At 37.9% G+C, this 26,529-nt stretch overlaps 1 protein-coding gene across 2 annotated transcripts in view; it reads right to left on the bottom strand.

Moving 5' to 3' along the window:
- Positions 1-26,529, bottom strand: part of khdrbs3 (KH domain containing, RNA binding, signal transduction associated 3) — a 103,638-nt gene that overhangs the window by 11,167 nt on the left and 65,942 nt on the right. For both annotated transcript variants that reach the window (XM_035428432.1, XM_035428433.1), the window contains exons 5-8: positions 24,750-24,896; positions 23,696-23,835; positions 20,300-20,486; positions 6,543-6,625 (exon numbers count right to left, since the gene is read on the bottom strand). In XM_035428432.1, coding sequence (XP_035284323.1) covers positions 6,543-6,625; positions 20,300-20,486; positions 23,696-23,835; positions 24,750-24,896 — 557 coding nt within the window. The remainder of the gene's footprint in view (positions 1-6,542; positions 6,626-20,299; positions 20,487-23,695; positions 23,836-24,749; positions 24,897-26,529) is intronic.

The following is a 26,529-nucleotide window of genomic DNA, read 5'->3' as shown; positions in this document are numbered from 1 at the left end:
CCTTCTTCTATTGCCTTCTTTTTACAAGCAGCAGTAGCAGGGGAAATGGAACTGGGGAGACTGAAAAACTGACTTTTAAAACAGAAATGACGCCCAATATACATACGTGTGTGTGTGTGTGTATTTTTTTTACATCACAGAATTGTGAACCTGATTTCCACAGCTTATTTTAATGTATGGATAAACATCCAAGGAACAATGATGACGTACATTTCTTGTAAATTGCTTTGCCATGATAAAACAGGTTGGAAGTACTGATCGATTTAAAGGTATGTTTGTCAGCCTCCCATGTTCCACCTCACCTCCCGTGTTCCACCTCACCTGCTGCCACCGGTTTACGAGCGGTTCGGATCCTTGAGTTAAACCTATGCACCTTCCGCTAATGTGCCAAGCGCCAAGGCGAGTGAGACGCTAGCGGTCCCGCGGTGATGTGAGTCATGTACCATGAAGAATAATTACTGGTTCATGGGAGAGTGCATTGGAGGCATACGCTCCTTTCAGGTGACTGTTATGCATGCGGCTGAAGGTGACACTGCTCCGGCTCACACGGAACAATTAGCGATTCTAAGTTGGGAAGAAGAAAAAAGGGGTAATTATTGCGGAAACAGATTGTTATGCTGTCCAAAATCATTTCTGTCTTTGAAATGTTTTTGCCTTTTAAGACCCTATTACAAAAAACAAAAAAAAAACCCAGCAAGTCCTTCCTGTCTACCATTTAACACAATAAACTTTTTGCTGTGGTCTGTCATTCAATACTAAGAAAATATTCAAGTCATGTTCCGTGTTTTTTGACTCAAATAATTTCATTCTGTATATGCCTGAGTTGACAATTCTATGGTTTTCTGTTCTTCAGACTGGATTAATACCACAAAAAATGTGTTTATTATCACAGGACCTCCATGGTTCCCGTGGATAGTTCTTTTTCACTGTTCTTCTGTTTTTTTGTCAAAGGGCACGTGAGGGTGTTTATTTGAGAAATTACATGAATGTGACTTGTAATTTTGTGTTCCTTGGAAGTTTATTTAATTTAAAAAAAAGAAAAAAAATAGGAAAACTTGATAGTTAATTACTGTATCTGCTAGACCCATATCACCACAGAGGTCCTTCAATACATTCAGGATCCCCCTCCATTACTAACCATGGACAAATCACTGCAGTGATTTATTTTTTATATTTTTTCCATATGTTGCTTGTAGAATTTCTTCCCCCATTTGTTTTTTCCCCGCTGCTGTACAATGTAAGACATGCCTAGACAATATCCTTTGCAAGACTGGCCTTGTGCCCCGTCTGCTCTGGATGTTATTGCTTGGCTTAGCTTTATTAATGCATTTGCTGGAGATCTTTGACAGCAAGTTTTTTTTTTCTCTCCTTTGTTAATACATTAAATGATGTTCATGCTAACCAAAGCATTACTTAATGTTATTTAACTGAACCGTGCTACAAAATTTATACATCCTTTGCTGATGGCCTGATTAATATAATTACATATTATTGATGCCTGGTTAAGTATACTTGTTAATGATTTGTTCATGCTCTCTACAGGAATAGAACAAGTTATTTATTTATTTATTTATTCTTTATACCTTTAGTAACAACTTGCATGCAAAACATGCACATGAACATTTCTTAATAGGTTAGTTAACATGGTTAACAAGTGTTGTCAATAACTTTTTCATACTAACTGGCATTAGTTAATGTTACTTAATCAAGCTTTATTCAAAAGTAGTGACAATATTGCCAGTAAAATGTGTTTCACTATAGATAGAGATGTTGCATGACTGCACACAGCATCTCTAGCCTTATACCTGACCTGGGCTGGCCTGGGACATGATTCTGGCACCAGATTAATCTATGCCACAGCTGAATAAAATGTTTCCATTTTTGAAATGCCATTGTAATATTAGATTACTGACACCTTCCAGCGAAACTAATTCTTGCCAAATAGCACTTTACTTCAGAGCCTAATCACGATACAGTCATGATAATTTACACAACTGAAATAGATTACTTTAGTGCTGCCCCCTTCAAATGGCCTTAGAGGGCAAAGCATGATCTATAATTTTATTCTACACACAAAGGCAAACATAACAATAAAGCAAGCAATATCTAATTCAGATTTAACACCGATGAGAACTGTGAGCCCTATCACAATAAAATATTTTGAAGGATTTATAATGCAAAATAGGCAAGTAATGAATTAAGAAAAAGCTGAGCTCATCACACTGATGTCACATTGTTTCTGTCTTCCCAAACTGAGTAATGCAAAAAGGTAAAAAAAAAGGCATAAAGCATGAAAAGCAAAATGACAAAAAGCAGGTCCTGATTCATGAGAGAACAGAGATGGCGATGTAGTATCATACTGGAGAAACGGAAAAAAAGCACTGCACTTTTTATCCTTGAGCAACTGAAGTCATGCCACGTATTCAGAGCTCACATTGGGTGGTATTATTTCCGGAGGCTGTGTTTGGCATTGTTAGGAATCAGTCAATCCTGTATCCGGCCTCACTTTACCCTTGGCCGCCAAGAGATGCCATTTTGACCTGCTTGATCGGTTTTTTCTCGGTGCAAAAAAAAAAAAGAAAAAAATAATAACTTTTTTCTGACGGTGGATTAACTCTCTGACTTTTAAAACTGTCCCAAGTTTTTCTGTTTTATCAACTGTACTTTAACTGTACAAAAGGCATACAATATTTATGTTCTAGCAAACACGAAAGACCTGCAGGATACAGGATTCCAATCAACAGTGGACAACAGCAGCCAACATTTACAGCACTGTGAGCTGAGCTGCATTCAACACGACGCACATTTCAATGACCGATGTTCATTGCTAACGTGAGCCATTGAAAAATTTCTAATGAACATTCCTTTGAGCTAGTGTTAGGGCTGATCAATTTAACTTCCTGTCTTTTGAGACATTCAGCATCATTCAGAAAACAAGTATTAGACTGTATGTTTGTGTATGAAATGTTTAAATAATATTTTCTGTAACATTCCACTACATTGAGTATAGCACCATAGGTGTGAGAAATATCCCTCCCAAACATACTGTCCTGTGCCTATAAGCCTGCATGCAATACCAGGACAATACTGTGACACAAAGTCACCATTTAACACCTCCCAACCAATGACATTACCACGTTACTTTCCACAAATAATCAACCACACGTAAGAAACTTCCCATTTTCCATTTACAAAAGTATTTCCCTGTCACAGAGCAAATGTAATGGAATTTCCCATTAATAAGAAAAACTGAATTCACATTTGTTGTGTTTGTCTTCACAAAGACATGCTCCAATGTTACAGAAAACATGATATCATATATAACACTTAATAGTCAGGTATAGCTATGTTTTCCAGACACAAATACTTTAAGATATTATCTGTCCAAGTTGGTAAATATAAGGATAGCCTACATGGTAACAATACACTAAGAAACCAAATCAGTGGCATTCCTGGACATAACTTAGCTCTTCTCATGATGTGCATACAATTAGTTAACAACATTAAGTAGCCTCGGCCAAGACATCGAAATGTGCATTTACAACATATACTGTATGTAACGTTATATAGGCTACATTTACTGTACATCTACACTGTAGCTAGCTAGCAATACCATCTTAAACATCGGTGCTTGTTAGACAGTTACCCAGTCTAGCATGCGAGACAGAGATGCCACAAAGATCCTAGGTACTAAAAACAATAAGGTTAATCACCCCAGCTGTAATAATCCATCTACCAGATAGCAAAAACAATACGGTATCCAACGTTAATAGAACTGGCCAGCCATATGGTTTCCCCCTTGGATCCAACACATTATAGCCAGGGTTTGAAATTAACAGCAGCCAGCAGCCAAATACGAGTAAATTTTATATGTGGCTGGCAAGTTTATCTACTCAACCAGCCTGTTTGGCAGGTAACCACCCTTTTTTTAACGTACCCAAAACACAGTAACGCTGTAACGTAGCTATACCAAAACCACTATTTTGTGAGCCCATGGGGATTGTAGTCCACCCGTGAAATTGGTACTGCACAATTTATTTATTTATTTTGCACAGGGAAAACAATCCTTTCTCTTAGCTTTGACCTGAATGTATTTCTGATGCATTTTTTCCACACAGCATAACTTGTAAGAAGACTATATTTTCTTTGATGTCTTCTTGTAAAGGACATTGCTGTGTGTCAAGACACATCTTTCCCTTGTAGACCTTTTTTATGAAAACATTTCAGCGAATGTTTTTCCACCAGCTTTGCAACAGAGTAAAGTTTATGTATCTCGACATATGTTAATGACCAACCTCAAAGATAACAAAACTCTCAAGGGGAAACAATCCAGATGCTAGTTCTTAGATATTGATTATGTCAGAGTAAGTACTGTACAGCCAGAAATTAAAGCTAGTACAATCACTTGTCATTCTGACAGTGCTGCTAACCTGGTTCTTTTTTGTCAGAAATAAAGCTGTCTTCACCATGTTCTTAGTCTCGTCTTATATTTGAAATAAGACACACACGCACATACACACACACAGACCCACACACACGCATACACACAATCTACTCCCATAAAATATAATTGTAACTCAGAAATAAGAATATAAATATAAAAATAATAAAAAATGAGCTGCATCAAGAGCCATTCAGGGGACAGCCATTTTGCTTTGGCTGTCTATTCCCCAGCTGGATAACAGATCAGAAATCTTTCTGAGCCTGCAAGGCCTCTGAGCTGTGTCTTTCGCATGAGGGCCTCCATTTTTCTTTCGCCTTAAGCCGCTGCCATTATTCAAGATGGTTATAAAACAAATAGCAGCACGCTCTGGGCATGTTTTCTGCAGAAAAGCTCATGCATCTAACAGCCTGCCTCTTTAAGACATGCCCCGTCAGAGTCTTCCTCTGTATGGAATGATCCTCTTTCAAAAAGACGACATGCCGAGAAAGGGAGGGCCAAAATTGCTCATTGGGGAGGTTGGGAGGTGGGGGGGTGGTGGTAAATGGCACCAGATCCTGACATTGGCATGAAAGAGAACATCAACTGCCCCAAATGTCGTTTTTTGACGTCTAAAGTGCAGTAATGATCATGGCCACTTTTAAAAGAAGCCTTGCACACACATACAAAAAAAGGAACAGAAAAAATGGCCAATACAAAAGCAAGATTGATTAAAAAGACATGAGCAAAACACTATGGCTCAACCTAATGCTGAGGTTTTGGCCTTATATCACACAAGGAGGATGATAGCACCAGGCAAATAATCAATACCCTGCCTTTAGCCCTGCTACGATCTTCTGTTCCATAAGACAATGACCCACAAAGCTTTTTTTACAGTTATACAGCACTGCTACAGAGCAGTAAAAATAATGCTATCACTATAGTAATATACAGAAACCATATTAGATACATAAAGCAAAATCAGGAATTTAGGCAAGTAAATCCATAGGGCAGAATGTAGAGTAGAAGGTTCCAGATGGCATAGTCCTTCTGTTTTCATTCGAGTGAAACCCTAAGCTGACAATTAATAACTTCAATGACACTTGCCTAAATAAAGATTAAGGTACACATAAAGAGCTACAATTTGAACACATCTTACTTTAACTGTAAAGAAATCTGTACTTACTGTACTGTACTTACTGTACTGTATTAGGGAATAAAGTAGTTTGAGCAGATGCTCAAAATGCCACCACACAGCACAATATGTGGGGCTCACTTGAATCTTGTCTTACCACTTTTCCTGATACAGGCAACTGACAACATGTTTGGAAATATTTCTCTGCTCTGTGCACAAGTAAATGTGATTGTCTCCAAATATGTTACAGAAAGACAACTGCTGACGTGGTTGGTTTTGCAGTGATGCCTTTAAGCTGGTATGATGGATATGAAGGGGTTTCCTGAAGTCCGTTTCCTAGCAGTGTTTCTATTCAAATAACAGCTTTGCCAGTAATATGAAATTTATGTTTTCAAACTCCCAAGAGATATTCACACTCATTTTATATTCAATTTCCATGATTCAGAACACTCAGTAAAAATGAAAACTACCCCTTGGCAGATAAAATACCTTCATTACTTACCCTTGTTCATAACTCCAATTCTCTCTAGCCTACTTGTCTCCAGTACCTACATACCATTTGTTGATGTAAAAAAATAATTGTAAATTTCCATCAATTAAAGCAGGACCATGACTAAAATATACTATGCTTCACTTACATTTTCCTTTGCCTGATGAACGTCTCAGTTTCTTTCAAAGACATAATAAAGGACGGATCACTCAAAATAATTACAGGGTCCTTGATTTCAGAGAAATATTCTCTTTCATCTCAGTCTGCAACTAAATATATATAAGTCTTTATGACCAGAATGTCTCTCAAACTGAAAAACAAAATACAAAAAAAAAGCATTTTTCAAACATATCCACTTCCTCATCTTATGCCATGTCATTTAGCTTTCTATGACAAAACCACATTGGAGGGAACTTACAGTACATATTGAAGGCAAAACATAAAGAGGTTCGGGTGGCAAACTATTTGAAGCTTTTGAAACTGGATAGTGCACTTACTTTTGTCCTTGATTACTGTAGCTGGTGTCGTACGAGTTGTATCCTTGGTCATCGTAAGCTGTCCCATAGCCATCATCGTATTCCTAGGAGCATGCAGATCAAACATGTTATCTATGCTTTCATATACCTTCCTGAAGTTTATACTAAAATGTATGGCTGGAAATAATATGAGGTTAAATTATGAGATTCCACATTTATACCAATATCAACATTGTATCTTAACAGGGCAGACTTCTGCAAGAAGAAACATGACATTAAACTTGTATGTTCCATCCCAAAACTTTTCTATCACACTTCATTATATGGTCCCTATTCTGCTCTGACCGGAGCCAAATATATTTGAGTAAGGGGTGGAACTGGGGGTTCAATCAACAAATTGCACGACTCAGGGAATCTGTTCAATGTGCTATTTCTAATAATGAATAATATGTTTTCTTATATTAATTCTTTCTTAATAATTAAATCATATTTTGGCAGTACTCATGACATCAAAAAGCTCTAAGCTCATGGCTAAAAATATGAGGAGAATTTACTTTAATTCTTCATTTCTGTATGCAAGTACTGCAATAATATACAGAATACCTGGATACAATTGATGTACTTTCCTTGAGGATTCAAGTACACATACAACAGATATTACAGATCATGACTAAATAATTCATGCCTAAAAGTGAATAAATACACTCTCCTAATTTATGGTACATCTAACAGATCTATAATATGGAATGTTCATATCATTAAAAACAGAGTTTTTGTCAGTGGTAGATTGCAAAATGTGTCTAGCCATATCCAACAGTAAAATACAGTCTCATACAGTTGGCTGTTTATACAGTACAGCATAAGACAACAGTCAACACATGAACCATCCTTTCACTTTTTAATGTTTTATCAAAATAGAAACATTGGCTGGATTCAGTCATCACATTTCTTTCTTTTTTAGTCACAATTAAATTAATATGCTTTCCCCCTTTTTACAATTATAGTTGGTAGGTTCTGCATTAATAAAATTTATGAAAAAAATGTACCAACAAAAACCTAAATAAAATTTATCTGTAAGTCAAAATTTATTTCATATGATGATTGAATCTATTATATATTATCAGATTGAGTCATACAATTCAGCTAAATGCCCAGTCCAAAACCCAGATGCTTCTGTCCACAAAAGTGATTACCTGGTCAAAGTGCACCTTTCCTTATATTTTAAATTACATTTTTCAATGTTTTTTAAAGAAAGTATCTGACAACTGAGTCAAAACAAAACAAAACAAAACAAAAAATAAATAAATGAAATAAAAATAAGAAAATGGAAAAGTACCATGTCTAGTTGTTAAACTAATCCTTGAAAATTCAGGTGGTAAAAATGTATTAATTCACATAAATTTCTTTATTTTTGCTGAATGATGGGTAGTCCTATGGACAGATGTTTCATGTAATGATGGGGTTTGACTGAAGTATTGAAATTTTTCAATGAACATCTGCTTGCTATTCCTCATAGCCCCAGTCAGACATCAAAGAGGTGCCGTGCTGCGTCCTTCCTAATTTGGGATAAATTATACTTATGTTCCAAAAATACTTCAAGCCTTGCAACACATCTTTCGTATTGCATTTTCTGATTTTAATGCATTAATTCCATCTCATGAAATTAATAGCTTTGATATTTAGCAAGGGGAAAACTCTATATCCATATGCAACCATGGCTTTAATTCCTGATGAGACATTATATTTTCCCAGATCATTATTAAGTCAAGAAGTTCAGTCTTTCATCTATAATCCTGCTGTAGCAATAACTAAGTGCTTGTATGAACTAAAAGCTTATAAAACATATGTATCAACTAAATGCACTGCAGTATCATTTTTGTCTCCTAAGGGTTTGCAGTTATTTTGCATCTGAGATGTTTCATATGCTCCTTGAACCACACCAGACAACTACTACTACTAGCGCTGTTATAATAATAATAATAATAATAATAATAATAATAGCATATGAGGACATAACATATTACTCAGGGGAAAATCTAATTGACACTATACGTTAGAATGTAGCGATTGAGTTAATCACCAAAAAACGCTAAATACATCACATGAATGCAGTGTTTAGAATGCCATTCATTTTTCCCACAAAAGAAAGTGTTATGCTGGTTAATTACTGCAGACAGGTTATAGTGCCATTCTAGAGGCACAGTAGAGTAACTCTTGTATTTGTTTGGTGACATATTACAATATTTGCAGCTACTATCACAAACTATTTTTGGAAAAGTGTAACTATCAAACACCACAACATTTTTTAAAATGGCATCCATCTTGTTGGGCATTTGGGTAAAAAAAAAAAAAAAATTATGATCAATTTTACGATCTGGAACTGAGCTTACCCTTGCTTTCCAGTTATTCAATTTATCAAAGAATATAATCACAGCATAACAGGGTGCATGGGCCTTTATTAGGAAATGGGTAAGCTTATCTTTTAACCACGCTGATTGTATTCCTGCAAATAACCTGACATGCTATATCAGCAAAAGTAATGCATATATATGTATGTCTCACAAAATACTGAACATGCAGATGAGTGAACTTATCTTGGTTTGCTGTCAGCACAATTCATTGCATGGGTTTAATTTGAATTTCTAAGACATACCATTCACATATTGATTGTCCTTGTGTTTAGTGAATTCTTTTTACATTTAAACAGCTTGCATATGGGGGCTTACATGAAGAAAATATCCAGGATATATGACTTTGAAGCTTAAAAGGATATATATTTTCAGGTTTTCACTCAGATCATTTTCACTCTTATCACAAATCTTCCCTTAACTACCAACTGTCTCTTATACACCTACTATACTGTACGTGTACAGGAATCTATTAAAAATATAGATTAAAAATGAAATGTATCAATCAGGAGTAGCATGTATCGTACCACCATGCGGGAACAATGGTGGAGGTCAAAACGTGTCCAAGCAGCTGAGAGGAGACAAACAGATCCTTTGTGTGTCTTTGCTTACCACTGAAAATCATGTTAAGGGATTACAGCTGTTCTACTTGAATTTCTATAATATATATTGGAAATTCAAAGTGTTCCAGACTCTGAATATCTAAATCATTATGACACCGTTGGTGCACCAAAGGAGGTCACTATAACAGAAATAAATGTAATTTTAAAAAATGCATTGAATTTGATTTGACTGCTTTCACACACCCATTAAGGACCATCCATATCATCCATGAGTCCAACGAGGCACGGCACAATTTGCTTTGTACTGTCAGGTGTACGAGGGTTTAGGTCCCCATATTTGTGCCAATTGCCCCCCCCCCCCCCATCCCCTTTTCTCTTCCCCGATTTTAAATTGCAAATTGTCCCTCTGGAGTCTCCATTGTTCTAGCAGTACCTGCTCAAGGAGAAGCATACGCTATCCTCGCACTCGGCCATGATCAGAGAAGGAGCACACTGTGGCCTCCAAAAGTACTGGCGCCCTTGGTAAAGATGACCCTTAAGGGTGTGTAAAATAAAGAACAGTGTTTAAAAAGTGCATTTTATTCTTTATTTTTTAAAAATTCTATATTGCTCAGAGAATTTTGTGTAACAAGTAATAATTTTATTTCCCCAAAAGTGTAAAAATTATTGGTACCCCTATTTTCTGTACTTTTTGCATCCTATCTACTGTGTCATCTTCTATATTGTTTTGTGAGATTAATGAGCACATTGGGGTAGGATCTCCCCAGTAAGGAGTCTTATAAAAATCCTTCAGTCTGTGCATGTGGACTTTTCGATTCAGTCAAACCAAAAATGGCGTTCAAGTCTGGGATGGCCATTGCAATACAGTAGTTTTGTGGTCAGTTAACCATTTCTTAGTTGACCTCGAGGTGTGCTTGGGATTACCATCTTGCAAAACAATCAATTTACGGTCAAGTTTTCGTGACCTTGGAGGGGAGACACATGGTTATCAACCAAAATGCCTAGGCCCTTGCTGGTGTTCATGGTTTCAGTAACCTTAACAAAAGCCATAGATTCATAGATTCGTAGATTCAAAACAACCCGAAAATATCCAAGATCCGCCACTATTTTTCACAGCAGATATGGTATCCTCACCGATTTGTGTGTAGCCGGAAGCTCACTTTTAGTCTCATCTGATCCTAGCACCCGGTTCCAATTGGAATTCTAATGCTAAGAGAAAGCCCTTTATCAACCACTACAATGAGTAAGTTTTACAGTCCTGCAGTCAATCTGTGTAATGACTTAACTGCTTAACTGGTGGACTGAAGTGGCAGCAATTTGATATCACAAATTACACATTGTGTGTGCCCTCCTGAATTGACAGAGGATATTACTGTGATGACTGGGATGTTGCAGGCCTAAAACCGTGACTGGGCATTCCAAATTAGGGATTAAAGATGGAGATATGGGGATAATGGGAACAGAAAGAGAACTTCTTTAACATAAGAGAAAAGGACACAAAAATATAACAACTGTACAAAAAGCATTCACAAATTATGGCAGCTTGTATCCCGACTAGTCTTTTCTAATCTTGGTCTTTGTTGTGGAAATTACTTTCATAAGCAGACGTGCCTATTTACAAAGCACACAAACCACCACAATGCCATCAGCCACAATCAACACCCACCCACCCCCAGGATTTAGCAGTCAGACAGCAAGAGAACATAATTCACAACACAAAATAATGCACTCAGGAAGCATTAACATAAAAAAAAAACTGATCTGCTTTCCTTACTCTTTACTTAGTCCCTTATCAGCACTGATTTACAGTGATTAAATTTAATGCAAAATGAATCATTTGGGTCTTGCTGAAATTGTTCAGGTGGAGCACAAAAACTGCACCAGGGGGCAGCTGGATGGCTCATCCTGTTAAGGCACTGTTATACTGGACAGGCCCTGCAGTGTGGTATCGAATCCTGTCCGTGCCAGTGCCGACTGTGGCCAGCAACACTGCAGGACGATACATAACTGGCTCTAGGGTCACCCAGGGATGGGGAGGGCGGGGGTTCAATCGCACAGTATGACAGCTCGTCATCACGCACCGACGACCCTCGCTAGCTGATCAGGTGCCTGTAAGTCTGCTTGTGGAGTGGAACATGACGTGTGTTCCTCTGACTCATTTCAGTGCCAGCTGTATTCTGATAAGAAGCAGCGGCTGAGATTGCACGCTCTGGTGGAGAGAACGTGCCTGCCTGTCCGCTTTCCCGAATCGATAGCGGAGGCTGCAGCAATGAGTGCAGCATTCCAACTTAGGGAGAGAACGGGGAAAAATCATTTTTTTAAAAACCTAATATGGATGTAGGCTAAATACCCTTAAATTAAAGCAGACAGCTGGAGTACAGAGCAAAAACAGAAAAAATATCCCCAAACTTTGGACAATATATATATACAGTATAAGGTAAATCTGTTACAAATAATTATTTCATCCTTTTTTGAAGGACTTTGTTTTTGTGAGTGGCCATTGTGTCTTGAAGTTACAGTACATAAAACATAAGTAGGCTCATTCAATATTTTAAGCAACTGCCTCCCCTCCCCATTCACAAGGGCAGATTCAAGGTCAAGTTGTGACAATGCTGATGTAGTGTATTTTGAGTAGGCCGATGAAAAAGACAGGAAGTATCGCTGCACAGTTTAATTACCGAGGGTCGTTCCTCTCCTCCCTTCCTGTTGTATGCTCGAATGGCCTTTTATTCAAATTTGTGATTGAAAAGGATTATGGAACTTGTCATATCTGATCTCCATGAATATAATTCCTTGGATTACAAATACAATGCTGTTCCACTGAGTCACTGACTGGATGCTAATTCATGCTGATTGGATCCTAGTTTGTTTCCAATCACATTTAATTGTACATTGTGCAGAACATTGAGGGTCCCTTTCTTCATAAAATTAAATTAATTGGGAGGGATCAAGAACACTTATTGCAACACTTCACGTAGCATGTAATTGGGCGACTAGAATCTTTCAATTTGATCCAAACCGTTCTCGTAGGTAACTGCATATCTGGCCTTTTTTAAATTTTTATATTTTTTCTTTACCCCTCATATAACTCTGGGGTGCAAGCACAGCTGTAGAAATGCCTTAGCAATTCTGAGAGGGGGAGAGGTTTACCTCACATGCAAGGCAACTGGTAACCTGCAGCCTGAGGAGCCCTGGCTAGCATAAGCCCACTTCACCCTGGGAGGAACCAGCTGGTAGGATTGCCAGCATTGGTTTGTAGTTAAGATTTATGAAATCAAAATTATAAAACAAGTAAGGATCCTTAAAAGATTGATTTTAATGAGAAGTGCTACTACATTCCTGTTTCTGCAATTTCATTTGTACACAGCAATCATATTCTGCAGCCATACCACCACGCACTCTGCTCCTGTCGACTGGCTGAAGCTAAGCAAGTGTGGGCTTGGTTAGTACTTGGATGGGAGACCACCAGGGAATACTGAGTTGCTGCTGGAAGTGGTGTTGGTGGGCCAGCAGGGGGCAATCTTCCCTCTGGTCAAATAAACCCCAATGCCCCAGTGCAGTGACGGGGTTACTGTGCTGTAGGAGATTCCGTCTTTCGGATGAGACGTTAAACCAAGGTCCTGACTTACTGTGGTCATTAAAGATCCCATGGCAGTATTCGTAAAGAGTAGGGGGTTGCCCGGTGTCTTGGCTAAAATCCCAGATCTGGCTCTCACAAAAACTTGCCACCTAATCATCCCCTGATTTAATTGGCTAAAAAAAAATGTTCTCTCCCTCCAGTGGAGCTGCTCAGTGGCCAACAATACAGGATTGTGGTTGTACTGGGCAGCTCCCAGGTGTGAATGTGTATGAGTGTGAAGCAGGGTGTTGCAGCAAAAGAGCATCCATGCTCAGCAAACCTACCCTGGGTAAATAAAGGTAAATAAATAAATATTCATAGGCACTGACTTGGCATCAACATTGGGTGGGGCAATAACTGTTATTTTACATTTGGAACAAATTATATTTTTTATATACAGTGGTGTACACTTGTGGGTTTGTATTTGGTGATGGATGACTCCAATATGAACAGAAACTGGAAGGAGACAGATTATCTTTTAGGCTGCTATAAGACAGGATGTGTCTTTTAATAATAAATCAATAAAATATATCTAATCTAAATCTAAGTCTAATAATGTATATCCAATCTAAATCTAACAAACACATTAGCCAGTATGATTGAAGGAAATTATGAGAGAGTAATTATAAATGAAAATGAATAGACCGATACAATACAATAATGTGATAGTCAACAACTAAAATCATGTGAATCAATAATAAAATAATAATATGCATAATTAATGTTTAATATAAAACCCTAGCCAAACATACTATGGAACAATAAGGAAAATAGTAGACATGTATTCCAGAATATAACCACAATATCAAACTCACAAATAATCATAAAACAAAACCAAACAAAGCTTATGGTTCTCTGCTCTCTATCTTAAACAACTCTATGATAAATACAGTAAGCAGCTAATGTCAACAGTTTTGAGCACATTCAGAAAGGAAGCACATGAGAACAGGCTTTTAATTGTTTTACACCGACCATACATTGATAGTAACTAGTAATTGGTAGGCAAGTGCTTGCATCCCTTAGAAAGTGTGTCAGTTTATACTTTTTCAATTAACCTGAACTGATTAATGAATTAATTCTTACAAATTTATATTTAGCCAACAAAGATTTAATCAAAGGCATGTTGACAGGCAAAGCATGTGGAGCAGTCCGTAGCGTGGCCTACTCTCCCAGATGGGGGTTTGCTCCCCAGCCACGGAACTTTCACCATAAATTGCCAATGAATAGTTCGGTCCCTCCGCCAAGGCACTTTCCTTCCTCTATCAGTTACTTACTCTTTGCTTTTTATCTGTCAACCGGTTGACTTTTCAACTCTCCTTTCCCATAAAAGAAAAGGTACATTGACAGACACTGCTATGATTGGCCGCTTTCAAAAGCACACTTTACTGTATTATTATTGGGCACCAGTCCCGTATGTATTCAATGGAAGAAAAAGTTTGAACAGACTGTTCTACACTCACTTTGAAATAAATTAGCTCTGTGTAAACTTATTTTAACTTGTTGTAAGACTTAATTAACAGAACAGGAATTTAATTCCTTACAATGTAAGCCCTGCCTTTGTCAAAGAGTGGCTACTGTTGGAGTCAGGAGTGTATTTGTTTTTCACACTTGCATGGGTGAAACTACATGTTACTGGTATTGAAACTGCCAGTTTTCAAAGTTGTGCAAGTCAACCGTTTAAATTGGTGATCAATATAAAAGAGGAAAAAAAAAGTTTTTGCTAAAGTGTATTAGCCTACGAGTAGCATATTTATCAGTACATAGTAATAGCATCATTGTGAAACAGCACTGAACTCCTGCATCTGGTCTGTTTTAATTGTTTGGGCTGTGGAAAATTTATGTATTTTTTTATTTTTATCCCCTCCCTTTACACACTCACTTGGGGTCAATTGCTGGGGTCTTTTACCGAATAAGACAAAGTTACTTAAACGCATCTTGTTTATATTAATTACAAAATTGTCTCTGGAATTGTCTTTGGCACTGCCACACCACTAATATCTGAAAGCTAGCTTGTGTTGATATGTGACCACCTCCCTCTGTGTTACCAGAAGAATGTTATGTTATGTCTTCTATGCTCTATTTTCACTGTAGATAATTATTGGAGCCCAGAATTTACAGTGAGCTCCAAAATGTTTGGGACAAAAGTATAGCTTATTGATTTAGCTCTACTCCACAATTTTAAATTTGTAATAAAACAGTTCACATGTGGTTAAAGTGTCAGCGTAAAGTTTTCAGCTTTTATAAAAGGGTATTTTTGTATATTTTGGTTTCTCCATGTAGAAAAGTTTTATACATGGTCCCCAATTTCAGGGCACCATAATACTTGGCATAAGTGGCTTCACGGGTGTTTCTGATTAGTCAGGTGTGTTCAAATGCTTCCTTAGTGACAGCATAAGACAGCTTTCAGTATCTAGTCTTGATTCTAGGCTTTTGATAGCCTTTGGAGTTATTGGCATTTGTCAACATGAGGACCAGAGTTGTAAAAGTCAAGGAAGTCATCATGGCTAAGATGACTAAGAAAAAAGCAAAAACATTCAGAGACATTGGCCAGACCTTAGGCTTACCAAAATCAACTGTTTGGAACACTAGTGAGAAGAGAGCATTGGAGAGCTGAGTAATCGCAAAGGGCATGGTAGGCTAAGGTAGAACTCCCCAGTCGATGACAGAATAATTCACATCATAATCTCACTGTAATCAAAAAAATACTTAGCACCTGGTGATGTCAATAGGTCACAGACTTTAAGCAGTCATTGCATGCAAAGGATATGCAACAAAGTACTAAACATGTTTCACTGTTCATTGTCATAAATACTTTGGGAAGGGTCCATCCAATGTCCAATTATTATGCCAAATATTTCCTAAAAACTGATCCATTAGAAGAACGTTTTTCTCATAGAGGCCATGCTTTATATACATATAAACTGCCAATCTGGTACAATGGCACAGCCGGGGCATAAAGATATTATATTCAACAATGGAACACACTATTTGAATGTGCTGTATTTACCTTATACTGTGTACTATTGGCTTAACATGAATCGGGCCCAAACGTAGACACCATTATACATGATTCTGCATGCATAACTGATCACCAACTGAGAAGGAATTATGTTAAACACGTTACTTTTTGATGCATTTTAGTCAGAAGGTATCTAAATGAAGAAAAAGCTATCAAGACAAATATTTTTTGAGCCCAATTCAAACAGTATTTTATCAAAAAACAAATTTTGAGGTCATGCTCAAACAGAATGGCATCAATGTCATAACAAACAAATTAATAAATACATAAATAAATAAATTTTTCAAAGCATAAACAGCACAAAATTGTGCTTTACGCAAGTCCTAACAATACATCAAAAGGCTACACAAAGGGGTATGATGTTACATTAAATCTATGTGCAAAGCGCTCTGTCCAAATGCAGCATATATGCTAAGCACATGTCTAATGGCAGTTGGTGATTAGTCACTGTCCTTTGTTGGGTAGAGCTAACCAAATGAATATAGTCTGAGGCAAGGAGAAGGCATGGAGCCTAGCAGTGATGGCCATATTAAAATCTACTTGCTTTTTGAAGACACAATAAATTATGAGCAGGTTGGTCTACCTTAGGAAAAAAAGATGTTGAATAAAAATCATTCTAAAAAATTAATCTTTCCATTATATGGCACGTTCATTCCACCCGTAATAAGCAGTCTCTTCCTCAGATTTGTCTTCTGGCAGATGTTGCAATGTTCGCTGATGTACAGGTGCAGGTATCATGGGAGCAGTTTACAACTGTGACAATGATGGGGAACAGCTGGTCCAGAAGGCATTCGCTATGACCTCCTGCCTTCGAATGGCTGCCTTCATATAAATCTGTCAGATGTTGTTAGCTATAGGCTAACAGGGTAATTTCCAGGTGAAGTAACCTTTCTCGCCCCTCGTCCATTAAATATGCAGTGCTCATGCCTGTATCTCGCGGCATATAAGCAGAAGTTAAAAGATAAAGATAAAAACTTTTTTTTTGCCATATGCATGATGAATTTGACTACCATTTAAAGTAAGCTAAATTTACATTTTGCTATAAAATAAAATGAATTGTAACATATTTGACTTGTTTCTGGGATGGCAAGCATGCCATCTGTTAAGTTATGACATGGCTAGATGCACCACATACATATAGAGCACTGTGAATTTGCCACATTTTAGACTTCCCAACAGAAATGACCACAGTCACTATGGGCTACTATTGTGACTTTTTTTGTTTACATTTACTCACAGAATTCAGATTCTTTGTATTCATTTTTTCTGCCCATTACTTCACTGAAAATCCTCCAGGACTACTAATAGAGTACATTTTCTGTGTGGACAGTCTGAACTTGACCTAAATTAGCCTAAAGCAACACCTATTCATTGTAGCCAACCTATAAAATCCACTTCCAGGACTACAGCTAATAATGTGCACATATGATGCTATTTGACCGAGTATTGTGAAATAGACGACAGAAAAAAAATAAATAACAGGTACCCATTTTGTATATGACCACTAGCTTGTTTGATAACTTGCAGTGGCCAAAGGAAAAATATGATTGATATTATACCTGCATAATCCCTATGGGCAGGAAAGTAATTTCTTATTCTTTAAACCCAGTATTATGTGATATGTAGGTCATACAGGTCTTAAGAAGTAGGTCTATCCTTAGTTACAAGAAATAGTGCAAGCTTTACTCAAACCTTAAAGGTCACTTAGCTGACCAGCTGCATTAACATGTCTACTTACAGTAAGTTTATATCTAATCTCTACCAAGGGAAACTATCTGTGTTAACTTGCTACTAAAATAGCCAGAGTTTATTTATATATTTAATCAGCACCACCCAATAACAACCTGCAACCTCAATCTGTCATATGCACTAATTACACAACTGGCTACACTTTTACAGATCATTGGACCACTTCACATGTATACTAAAAATTATTTCATTTCACATGTTTTTCCACAAGAACATATTAGTCAGACGTGTGCTTCTAAAAAATGACTAATTTTTACAAGCTTTTACATTTCACCAAACTCTTTAACTAAGAGCCAGTATGCTCATGTGTAAGCATTACAGTCAACAAAAGCCACATGGTCTCCATTTGATGAAACTGCATGTACTGTATGACAATATGCTGCAAAGTTATGTGGGGCATTCAGTAGCTTGAAAGCTGCATCAGTGGTGTTGGTATTTTCATTTTTAACATTAGAGCAATTATGTAAAGCTTTCCATTTTCCATTCAAAAGAGGATTTTTATAGTTTGCAGTGCATTCCACTTAATGTATGATAGTCATTTAATGATAATGTGAAAGTCAACTTAATTCTTTATTATTAGTAAAACTAGTAAGACTAAGATACTTTTCACCTTATAAAATAGGTGAAGAGAGGTGAATAAATAAGTTATATAATAATATATATTAAGTTCCTAACTTGATATATTACTTGTGTTTTGATATATGGATTCCTGCCCATAGTACTTTAATTTAGGATTGTGATACAATTCTTCATGCTGTTGTATGGATCAAAGCTGTATCAATAAATTGTATAAAATTGGAAATGTGATGTGCTTAAAGAAATGCTATTCAGGTGCCATGAAAATTACATTACAAACTCTATTTTCAATTCTACCAGGCATCATCTAAACAAATGTGCCAGACAACTAGCTGTCCAAGCCCTTACCTTTTCTGTTAAATAACATTTTATCCCAACAAAAACATACAAAAGTGCCAAGTAACTCACGCATACAATGCTCTGTCTTTAAGTCATTAATTAAAACTGTCAAAACCTAGGCACGCCATTAAAGGTATTGATATCAAAATGAGACCATATTACAATGAACACATTGCTTATCTTACAGTAGCTCACACAACTGGAAACTGTTAGCAGCTGGCTGGCTAGTTGTAGTTAACTTTTAGTTAATGTAACTGGGCTAACTAGCTATTGTGCAGTGTATTTAGATTCAATTATACGTTAATAGCACAGTGTTGTTGTTAGCCAGTGTGTTGTTGCAATTAAACATTTGAAGAAAAGCTATGTAACTACTTAAGTAGGCAGCTACTCTAATTAGCCGTCCAGCTAATGTTAATGATTTCATTGATGCTAGGCTATATGCCAGTGCTGGGTAGCTAGCTATATTTCATTTTATTTTTCATTTTAACTGAACTGAGCTGATATTAGCAAGCTAGCTAGCCATTCAGCTGGCTGAAAGAAGCTGTGTAGCTAAGTAGCCAGCCAGATACATGAATGAAACAAATATGGCTATGTAGCTGGCTACACCATATTTTGGTTAAAGAGCAAAAGTAATGCTTATATATTCAGTCCAAATTTTTTTTATTATTATTCAAAACTCTTTACAGTTAATGAACAAATTGTGATTTAGTATATGGACTGCCTGTCATTGTTTCTTACATGCTGTATATGCATGGTTCAAAGCCTCCATAAAATTTCTATGAAAGTTGGATGATCACAGCCTTCCTTTTTTTCAATATTTTTGGAAAAGATGTCCTGGTATATGACTAACTGGGCTTATAAATAACAAAAATGAACACCTGTGAAAGATGGCATTGCATGTTCTGGCTTTAATCGAATACATAACTGGGGGGGGAAGACAACAGCTGTGACCGGGTACAGCTCACGTATCTGACAACATCAGGCAGAGGGATTCAGCGCGAGAGTTATTTTAGATTCCGATTCCAGCGCTGACCTTTTATCAGAAAAAAAATAAATAAATAAATGAATGGCTTAGGTCAGAGTGCTCTCCCCTGCATATATGGCAGCTTCGCAGGGGAAATCAGATTTTTCCACCGTGCTATCTAATGTCACTCGACAGATGCGGCTAACGTCTTTAATGCTACAGCGGTCAAGTCAAACAGTTGAGCTAAATAACATGCTTAGCCTGACAGAGCAGTGACAGGGACTAGACAAGCGTCTGGACAAATGATAGGAGAGCGTGGCTTTGCAAAGTGCTTTTTCCCTGTTGTAAAATGGAAGAAACGTGATGTCACAGCCCTGTTTTCTAGAACAATGACAGCAGGCTGAGCTCGACGTGCAAATCATTAGTGCTTGTCTCATTCAGGCAGAATACAAGAGCAAAGAACGGCCAACATTGTCAGACATTGGCTCTGGGTCACTATACGCTACTCAGCAGTGTAAGTATATAGTTTAAGGGTACTCACGTATTCTCCGTATGTGTCCTGCACTATGGGTGGCGGAGGACGATATCCAGTCGAGGGGGGCGCCCCACGGGCCCTCTGTGCTGGCACGCCTCTCCCCCTGGAGGCGGGAACTCGACTCTGCGGGGCTCCCCTGGGGGCAGCACCCCGCGGAACCACTGCCTGCGGAGGGGGCACTCCTCCCCGACTCCTAACAACACACACACAAGTGACAGGCTGAAGAAGAGAGGACACAGAACCATCGGCTTCAACCTTTTCCACACTCTAGATATTCCAGATTTCGAGTTTTTGGCCAGGTAGCTGTCAATGTGCACACGATGAACGCTGTGCATGGAGATTTTACGCTGACAGGCAGTGCAATGTTTTCCGTAAGTAATGAAGTTAACATTTTAATCTGTCAGTAAAAGTTTGTGAGCGAACAGCAAAGCAGGAGTATTGAATGCCCCCCCCCCCCCTTAATTTCAATGTGGAAAGTGTGTGCATAAACATGGCTTGCCTCAATATATCTGCAACTTCAGCTACATTTCCGTGACAGCATCTTCCGGCTTTACATGTATATAATGTATACTGGTAGCTGTACTTATAACCTTGTACAACAAGTCCCTTCCCAGATAATGGCACCTGAGATTATTTCCCATTAGATGGTCCTAAAAAACCTGGGACTTTTTTTTTAGATGGGGGGGGGGGGGGGGGGGGGGGGGGGGGCTGAATACTTTACTTTGAGTACAATATTTAGAATCTGTGACACACAAGGCTTTTTTTAAGTTAAAAAGGAAAACTCCTGTGACAAGGGCCATGGAATTCCAGTGTAACATAATGCAAATGACTGCTAAACCCATTCAGCAGAGGTGATGATGATATAACTCATAAGAAATTGTTACATTTGCAATTTTTAAGTTTTCAAACTCTTCATGGGCATCTAACGTATGTGCATGGTCTATTAGGGTATGCTTAGACCAGGGGTGCGCAACAAGAGCCGATCCGATTCAGGATTTTGTGCCAACTTCTCTTCTTAATTATTCAATTAGCTCAATCATATCTTGATCTGAAAATTGCATAAACACCAGCTACAGCTGCACACTGCAAGCGTATCCTAAAGAGTTTACTGTGCTCAAGTCCAGGAGTTAACCAGCCTAGTTTACAGAGCTGTCAAAAAACTAAAACTAAGGTAATTGGTTGGAACAAAAACCAGCATGCACACCGGCCCCCCAGGACCGGAGTTGTGCACCCCTGGCTTAGATACTCATATAATACAAATCACTCTTTAAACAGTTTTTATATAAAACCTGCTCCACGATGATGATTGTGACGACCCCCTACTCTGCTGCCCATGCTGCTCGTTGTGGTATTGTTCACAGGTGCCTGAAGGGCGGAGCAGAGGGTCGTTGGTGCAATTGGGAGCACCTGTGTCCAGGGCTCCCCGAGAGGTTAAGATGCCTGTCTCCAGTTTGAGAGGGAGCGCTCTCTCTACATTTTGGCTTTTGTTTTGGTGTTGGCTGTTTTTTTGGTTTTACACCATACAACATTGTTTCACCATACCTTTCAGACATCCACTCACCTACACTACTGATAATGCTGACTTTCACACCCAATGTTTGTCCTGTTTTTGTATAATTAGGTTATTTAGAATAAATGCACCTTTGCTTTTTAAATGCGTCAGTGTGCGTCTCCCTTTTGTCATGGCCCTTGAGCCAGGATGTGACACGATAAACATGATGCAATAATATTTAGATTTGTTTCCTGGGAATATTTGACATTACATGAAACAGGAAGTGCAAGCATATGCCCTATCCGGTTGTAAGTAGTAAGCCTGAGGACTGAATGGGAAACTGGAAGGACACATTATTTCTCATGCTTATGCTTGTGAAAGTTGGAAGGTTGGAACCCTACCCTAATAAACAAATGCAGATAAAAACAAATCTGCTCCCTTAGTCTGGCCACCTAATCAATCCCTGCTTTAATTGGCTCATTTGTTTTCTTACCGTCTGCTCAACGTAAGGATGTGCTGCAGCTTTTTAAATCCAGTAAAAAAAAGTGCCACAATAGCATAAAGACCTATTTGCATAGCTGCTTTTGTAAAGGTGGACACTTGGAGTACATTAAAAGGCTTAAACAAACCCATGGTATGCTGATTGTTTTCAATCATACACAAATTAGTCATGGTATTTGTTAAGTATAGTTAGTTCAAAAATCTTCTAATTGCATTCCATCTTAAAACCATCGAAATGGCAATCCATATGACCTAGTGAATCTCCTGATCCTATGGTATTAGGTGTCAAGGTATTTATCTATATATATATATATGTGTGTGTATGTATATATATATATATATATATAAAACAAGAAGTGACATGTTTTGTGCAACAAGGATTGTGATCATCAGAAGTGATATTCAAACTCAGAAGACAAAGCAAAGAGCTAGGCTTACAGCTGCCAACACATTTAGACATATAAGTCTAATAAGCACTATTGTGTCAAAGGTGTATTTTTTATTATTAAAATATATATTAAATTACATTTTCAATGTCAAATTTTCCCACATAAAATATCAAACCAAACTAGAGACAAGCAAACAAAAGATTTTCAAAATCGATGGATGGGACTGTAATTAAACAGTAAGAAATGTGCTTCTGTTCACATAAAGTGTCTTGCCTTGGTCAAAGTATTCATTTTTCTTGTGGAACTATTTCAGAACATGGAATCAAACAACCGACAGACAACCATAGAGTCAAAAAATACCAAAACACTACCATGCCTTGTTGTGTTGTCTTGTTTCATAAAATGATGGGGTTTTATGAAAATATTGAAAGTTTTCTTGGAACGTCAGCTTGCTATTCCTCATAACCCTAGTCAGACATCAAAAAGATGTTGTGCTCTATCCTTCCTAATTCAGGATAAATTAGACTTCTCTCATCTTGCACATTTTAATGCATTAATTCCCTCTACCACGATTTGCCTCATGAAATGAATAGCCTTGAGATTTAGCACCAGAAAAACTCTCCATATCCATTTGCAATCATGGTTTTAATTCCTGATCATAAAGTAAATTTTTCCAGATGACACCATTACTAAGTCAAGTCTTTCCTCTGTAATCCTGCAATAACAAAACTGAGCACTTGTGTGAAATGGAAGTTAATCAAAGAGGAAGGAGTTTCAAAACAAGTAAATGCACTGCAGTGTCATTTTGGTCTGCTAAGGGTTTGCAATTGTTTTATGCCCAATATGTTTAATTTGTTCCTTAAACCAAACCAGATGATTATTATTATTATAGTCCTGTCCCCCTTTATATTCAATCCAGGTGTGGCTGGTGGTTTGATATTTAGTGCATGCTCTACCCACACAAAAAGAAAGAAAGAAAAAGAAAGAAAGAAAGTAGGTGGCTCCACAAGCTTGCGTTACCTAGGCGGCCCGGGAGTGGGCGTTCCTCTTCCTCGCACTGCCGGCTTCCCCCTCACCACTGGCACCTTGGCCTCCTCCGAGCCCCCATTCAGATATGTCAGTTCCTGCAGCTGCGCCTGTCTGATCTCATCGTTGTAATCCTGCGGACGAGGCACACCTCCCCTTTCAATTACGGCATATTAAATTACCTCCTTTATCTCAGGCGCACAGCTAGGGAAAATCTAACTAATGCACTTACAGTGCTATGACTGGCTCTCCTGAAGCAATGGACATTTCAGATTCCTCCCAGGTTCATCATCACATTTGCTTACTTTTTCCTTTGTGAGCGCAACATGCATTTAAGATAAAGGCTACTAAAAGGGTTATTCAAGCAATGGTGTCATTTTGCTGTTTAATATTCACTGAAACATATATGGTCAGAAGGGTAACACACAAGGCAACTGTATGAGTGGGCAGCGGTCTATTTCAGGCACAACATAGAAATGCAGACATGATTGCTTTAATTGTCTATTGCACGAGCATATCTTCTGTTATGAAAATGAACAAAAAGGATGATTACAGGTAACTGTAGAACACAATCCAGTAATGCATACACTGTAACAAGATGAAAACTAAATTGACTCCTGGTATTACTGTGGGTCCAACAGAAATAAACTTCCTGACGGTGTTTCTGCACACATCTGGAACCCAGCCTTCCGACTCCATACACTGAGTCAGATTGATCAATATCACCTTGAAAATTAAGTTGTGCTGCCGTACCTTAGTTCTTAAAATCCATCAGTTGGATTGTTATGTAATATTGACTGAAGAACACATTTTACAGTACAATCCAATACTAGATGAACCTAACAGAACAATGTCAATCATTCCTATTTCTTTGAACCTCAATATTTTTTTGTTTGCTTTGAGAAACACATTTATGTATTATTTTACATAACTTACGGTCCTGAATTCATACCACTAACTACAACAGGGCAGAGTTGTCAACAGAGTTGACTAGTTTTCTTGACAATATTGCCAGTAATCTGAAAATATTGGCATGTTGTATACATACAGGGATGAGGAACTTTTTGATTTCCTCAAGTGCGTGACCCATTCTCGCATACGCCTCAGCCGGTGGGGCGAACACTTCGATGAGAACGTGCAGGTCCTCATTCAGATGCTGGTATTTGGACTCTCCACTCTTCCGTAGTTCCTCCTCCTGAAACACAGGATGGTGGTCGTATTCAAATTTCATAGACATGTGTGTATAAATACAAAAATATGTGTATAGGTTATTTTTCCTGTTTCTTTAATTTTCTTTTTGACTTCCCATTTTCCTTCTCTTCAATTTGGATATGGCCAGACATAATTGCAGTCCATCTCAAACACATACACACACATGCATCCACGTCCTCCCAACTGTATCATTCAATATTTCTTTTTGCTCCACCAACATCCAGCAGTTGTACTGTGCAGCCAATGGAAGACTGCATAACTGGTAGTCATGACGCAAGACGATTGCATGTCCAATGGATCAAACGAGTCACTGTTCAGCAGTGTGGGGGGTATAGACATTGTACTGCTGACTGAAACCCTCCCTCCCAGAGTAACACAGCAGTCAAGCATGCTTTTCCCCCTGGGACTCCTGGCTATTAGTAAGGTTTCGATTAGATCCATTCCATAAGCTTCAGCACTCCACTAAGAATGCCTTTTGTGAACTGGATATGTCACAAGGGAAGCCACAGATAGGTATTTGATTCATGGTAATTGTTATTGTTATTTATATAAGAAGAATTGAAACAAGATAGCCTAATTCCAGTGTAACAATCTTTCCCATTAAAGCTCACTACGAGCTTGAAGTAAAGAAATCGAAAGGACAAATACATATATATGTTAAATATGTCATGCCTCAATGGAAAACACACAAAGGCAAACTTGATCTGTTACACAAAGGTCTTAAAATAGTTTCTAATATCATCATCTTTAACTCACCATTGTGGTCATATGAAAGCTAAAATGAATGCATATGTATGCTATATAGTATACAGGGACAACATTATATACCATGAAATGGATTCTAAAACAGGTGAAATGGCAAGCACTTCAGCAAACAGAAATAAAAGAATAACGGTGTTCTTTCAGTTGTCTGCTTAATATCCCCAAACCAGAGCATGTCATTGTGTCAAAGTGTCAGCATAACAGGTTCCCTTGAGTCACCTGTTCCTGCAGGTAACCTGGAGCTATTCTGGCCACTTTTCTGCTAAAACCAGGACAGGATATGAATGCAGGATACTGATGTGTTAAGGCACTGAATTGAAATATTATTATTAGTAAGTAGTAGTAGTAGTGGTGGTGGTAGTAGTAGTAGTAGTAGTACCTTAATTATTTTTTTTATTAATTTGACTTAAAAAAGTATACCAAATTACAGAAAACAACAACAAAAACATTGCCAACTTTTGCAAAGGTACATGAACATGATACCATGGTTTTGCACAAGAAAATGGAGAAATGCCTCCCTGACTGGATTTAAGCGAAGTGTCATGCAAACACCAAAGCTTCATATCTATTGATTATTTATTTATTTTATAGTTTTTTGCCTGGGCATTGAAATATCCAAAGCATCTTGTTGGTGTTTGGCCACAAAAATATTCACCAGTCCAGTGACAGTCCCTATGACTGTTATTAAACTTCATTTAACAGGCCTCTAAAAATGGCTCTTTACGAGAGTAATGCAAATTTGTAGTCCGTGAGTAAACCCCACTGCTTGTGGGTCCTGTAGTGCCAGATGGCAGCTTGATCATGTCCTTATGAGAGCGCTGCAAATCAGGCCCATTGTGCATCAGCGATAAAAG

The sequence above is a fragment of the Anguilla anguilla genome, chromosome 8 (genome assembly GCF_013347855.1).
Source record: "Anguilla anguilla isolate fAngAng1 chromosome 8, fAngAng1.pri, whole genome shotgun sequence".
Classification (NCBI taxonomy): domain Eukaryota; kingdom Metazoa; phylum Chordata; class Actinopteri; order Anguilliformes; family Anguillidae; genus Anguilla; species Anguilla anguilla.
Note: the sequence above shows the minus strand (reverse complement) of the source record. Positions and strands in the feature narration are given on the sequence as shown.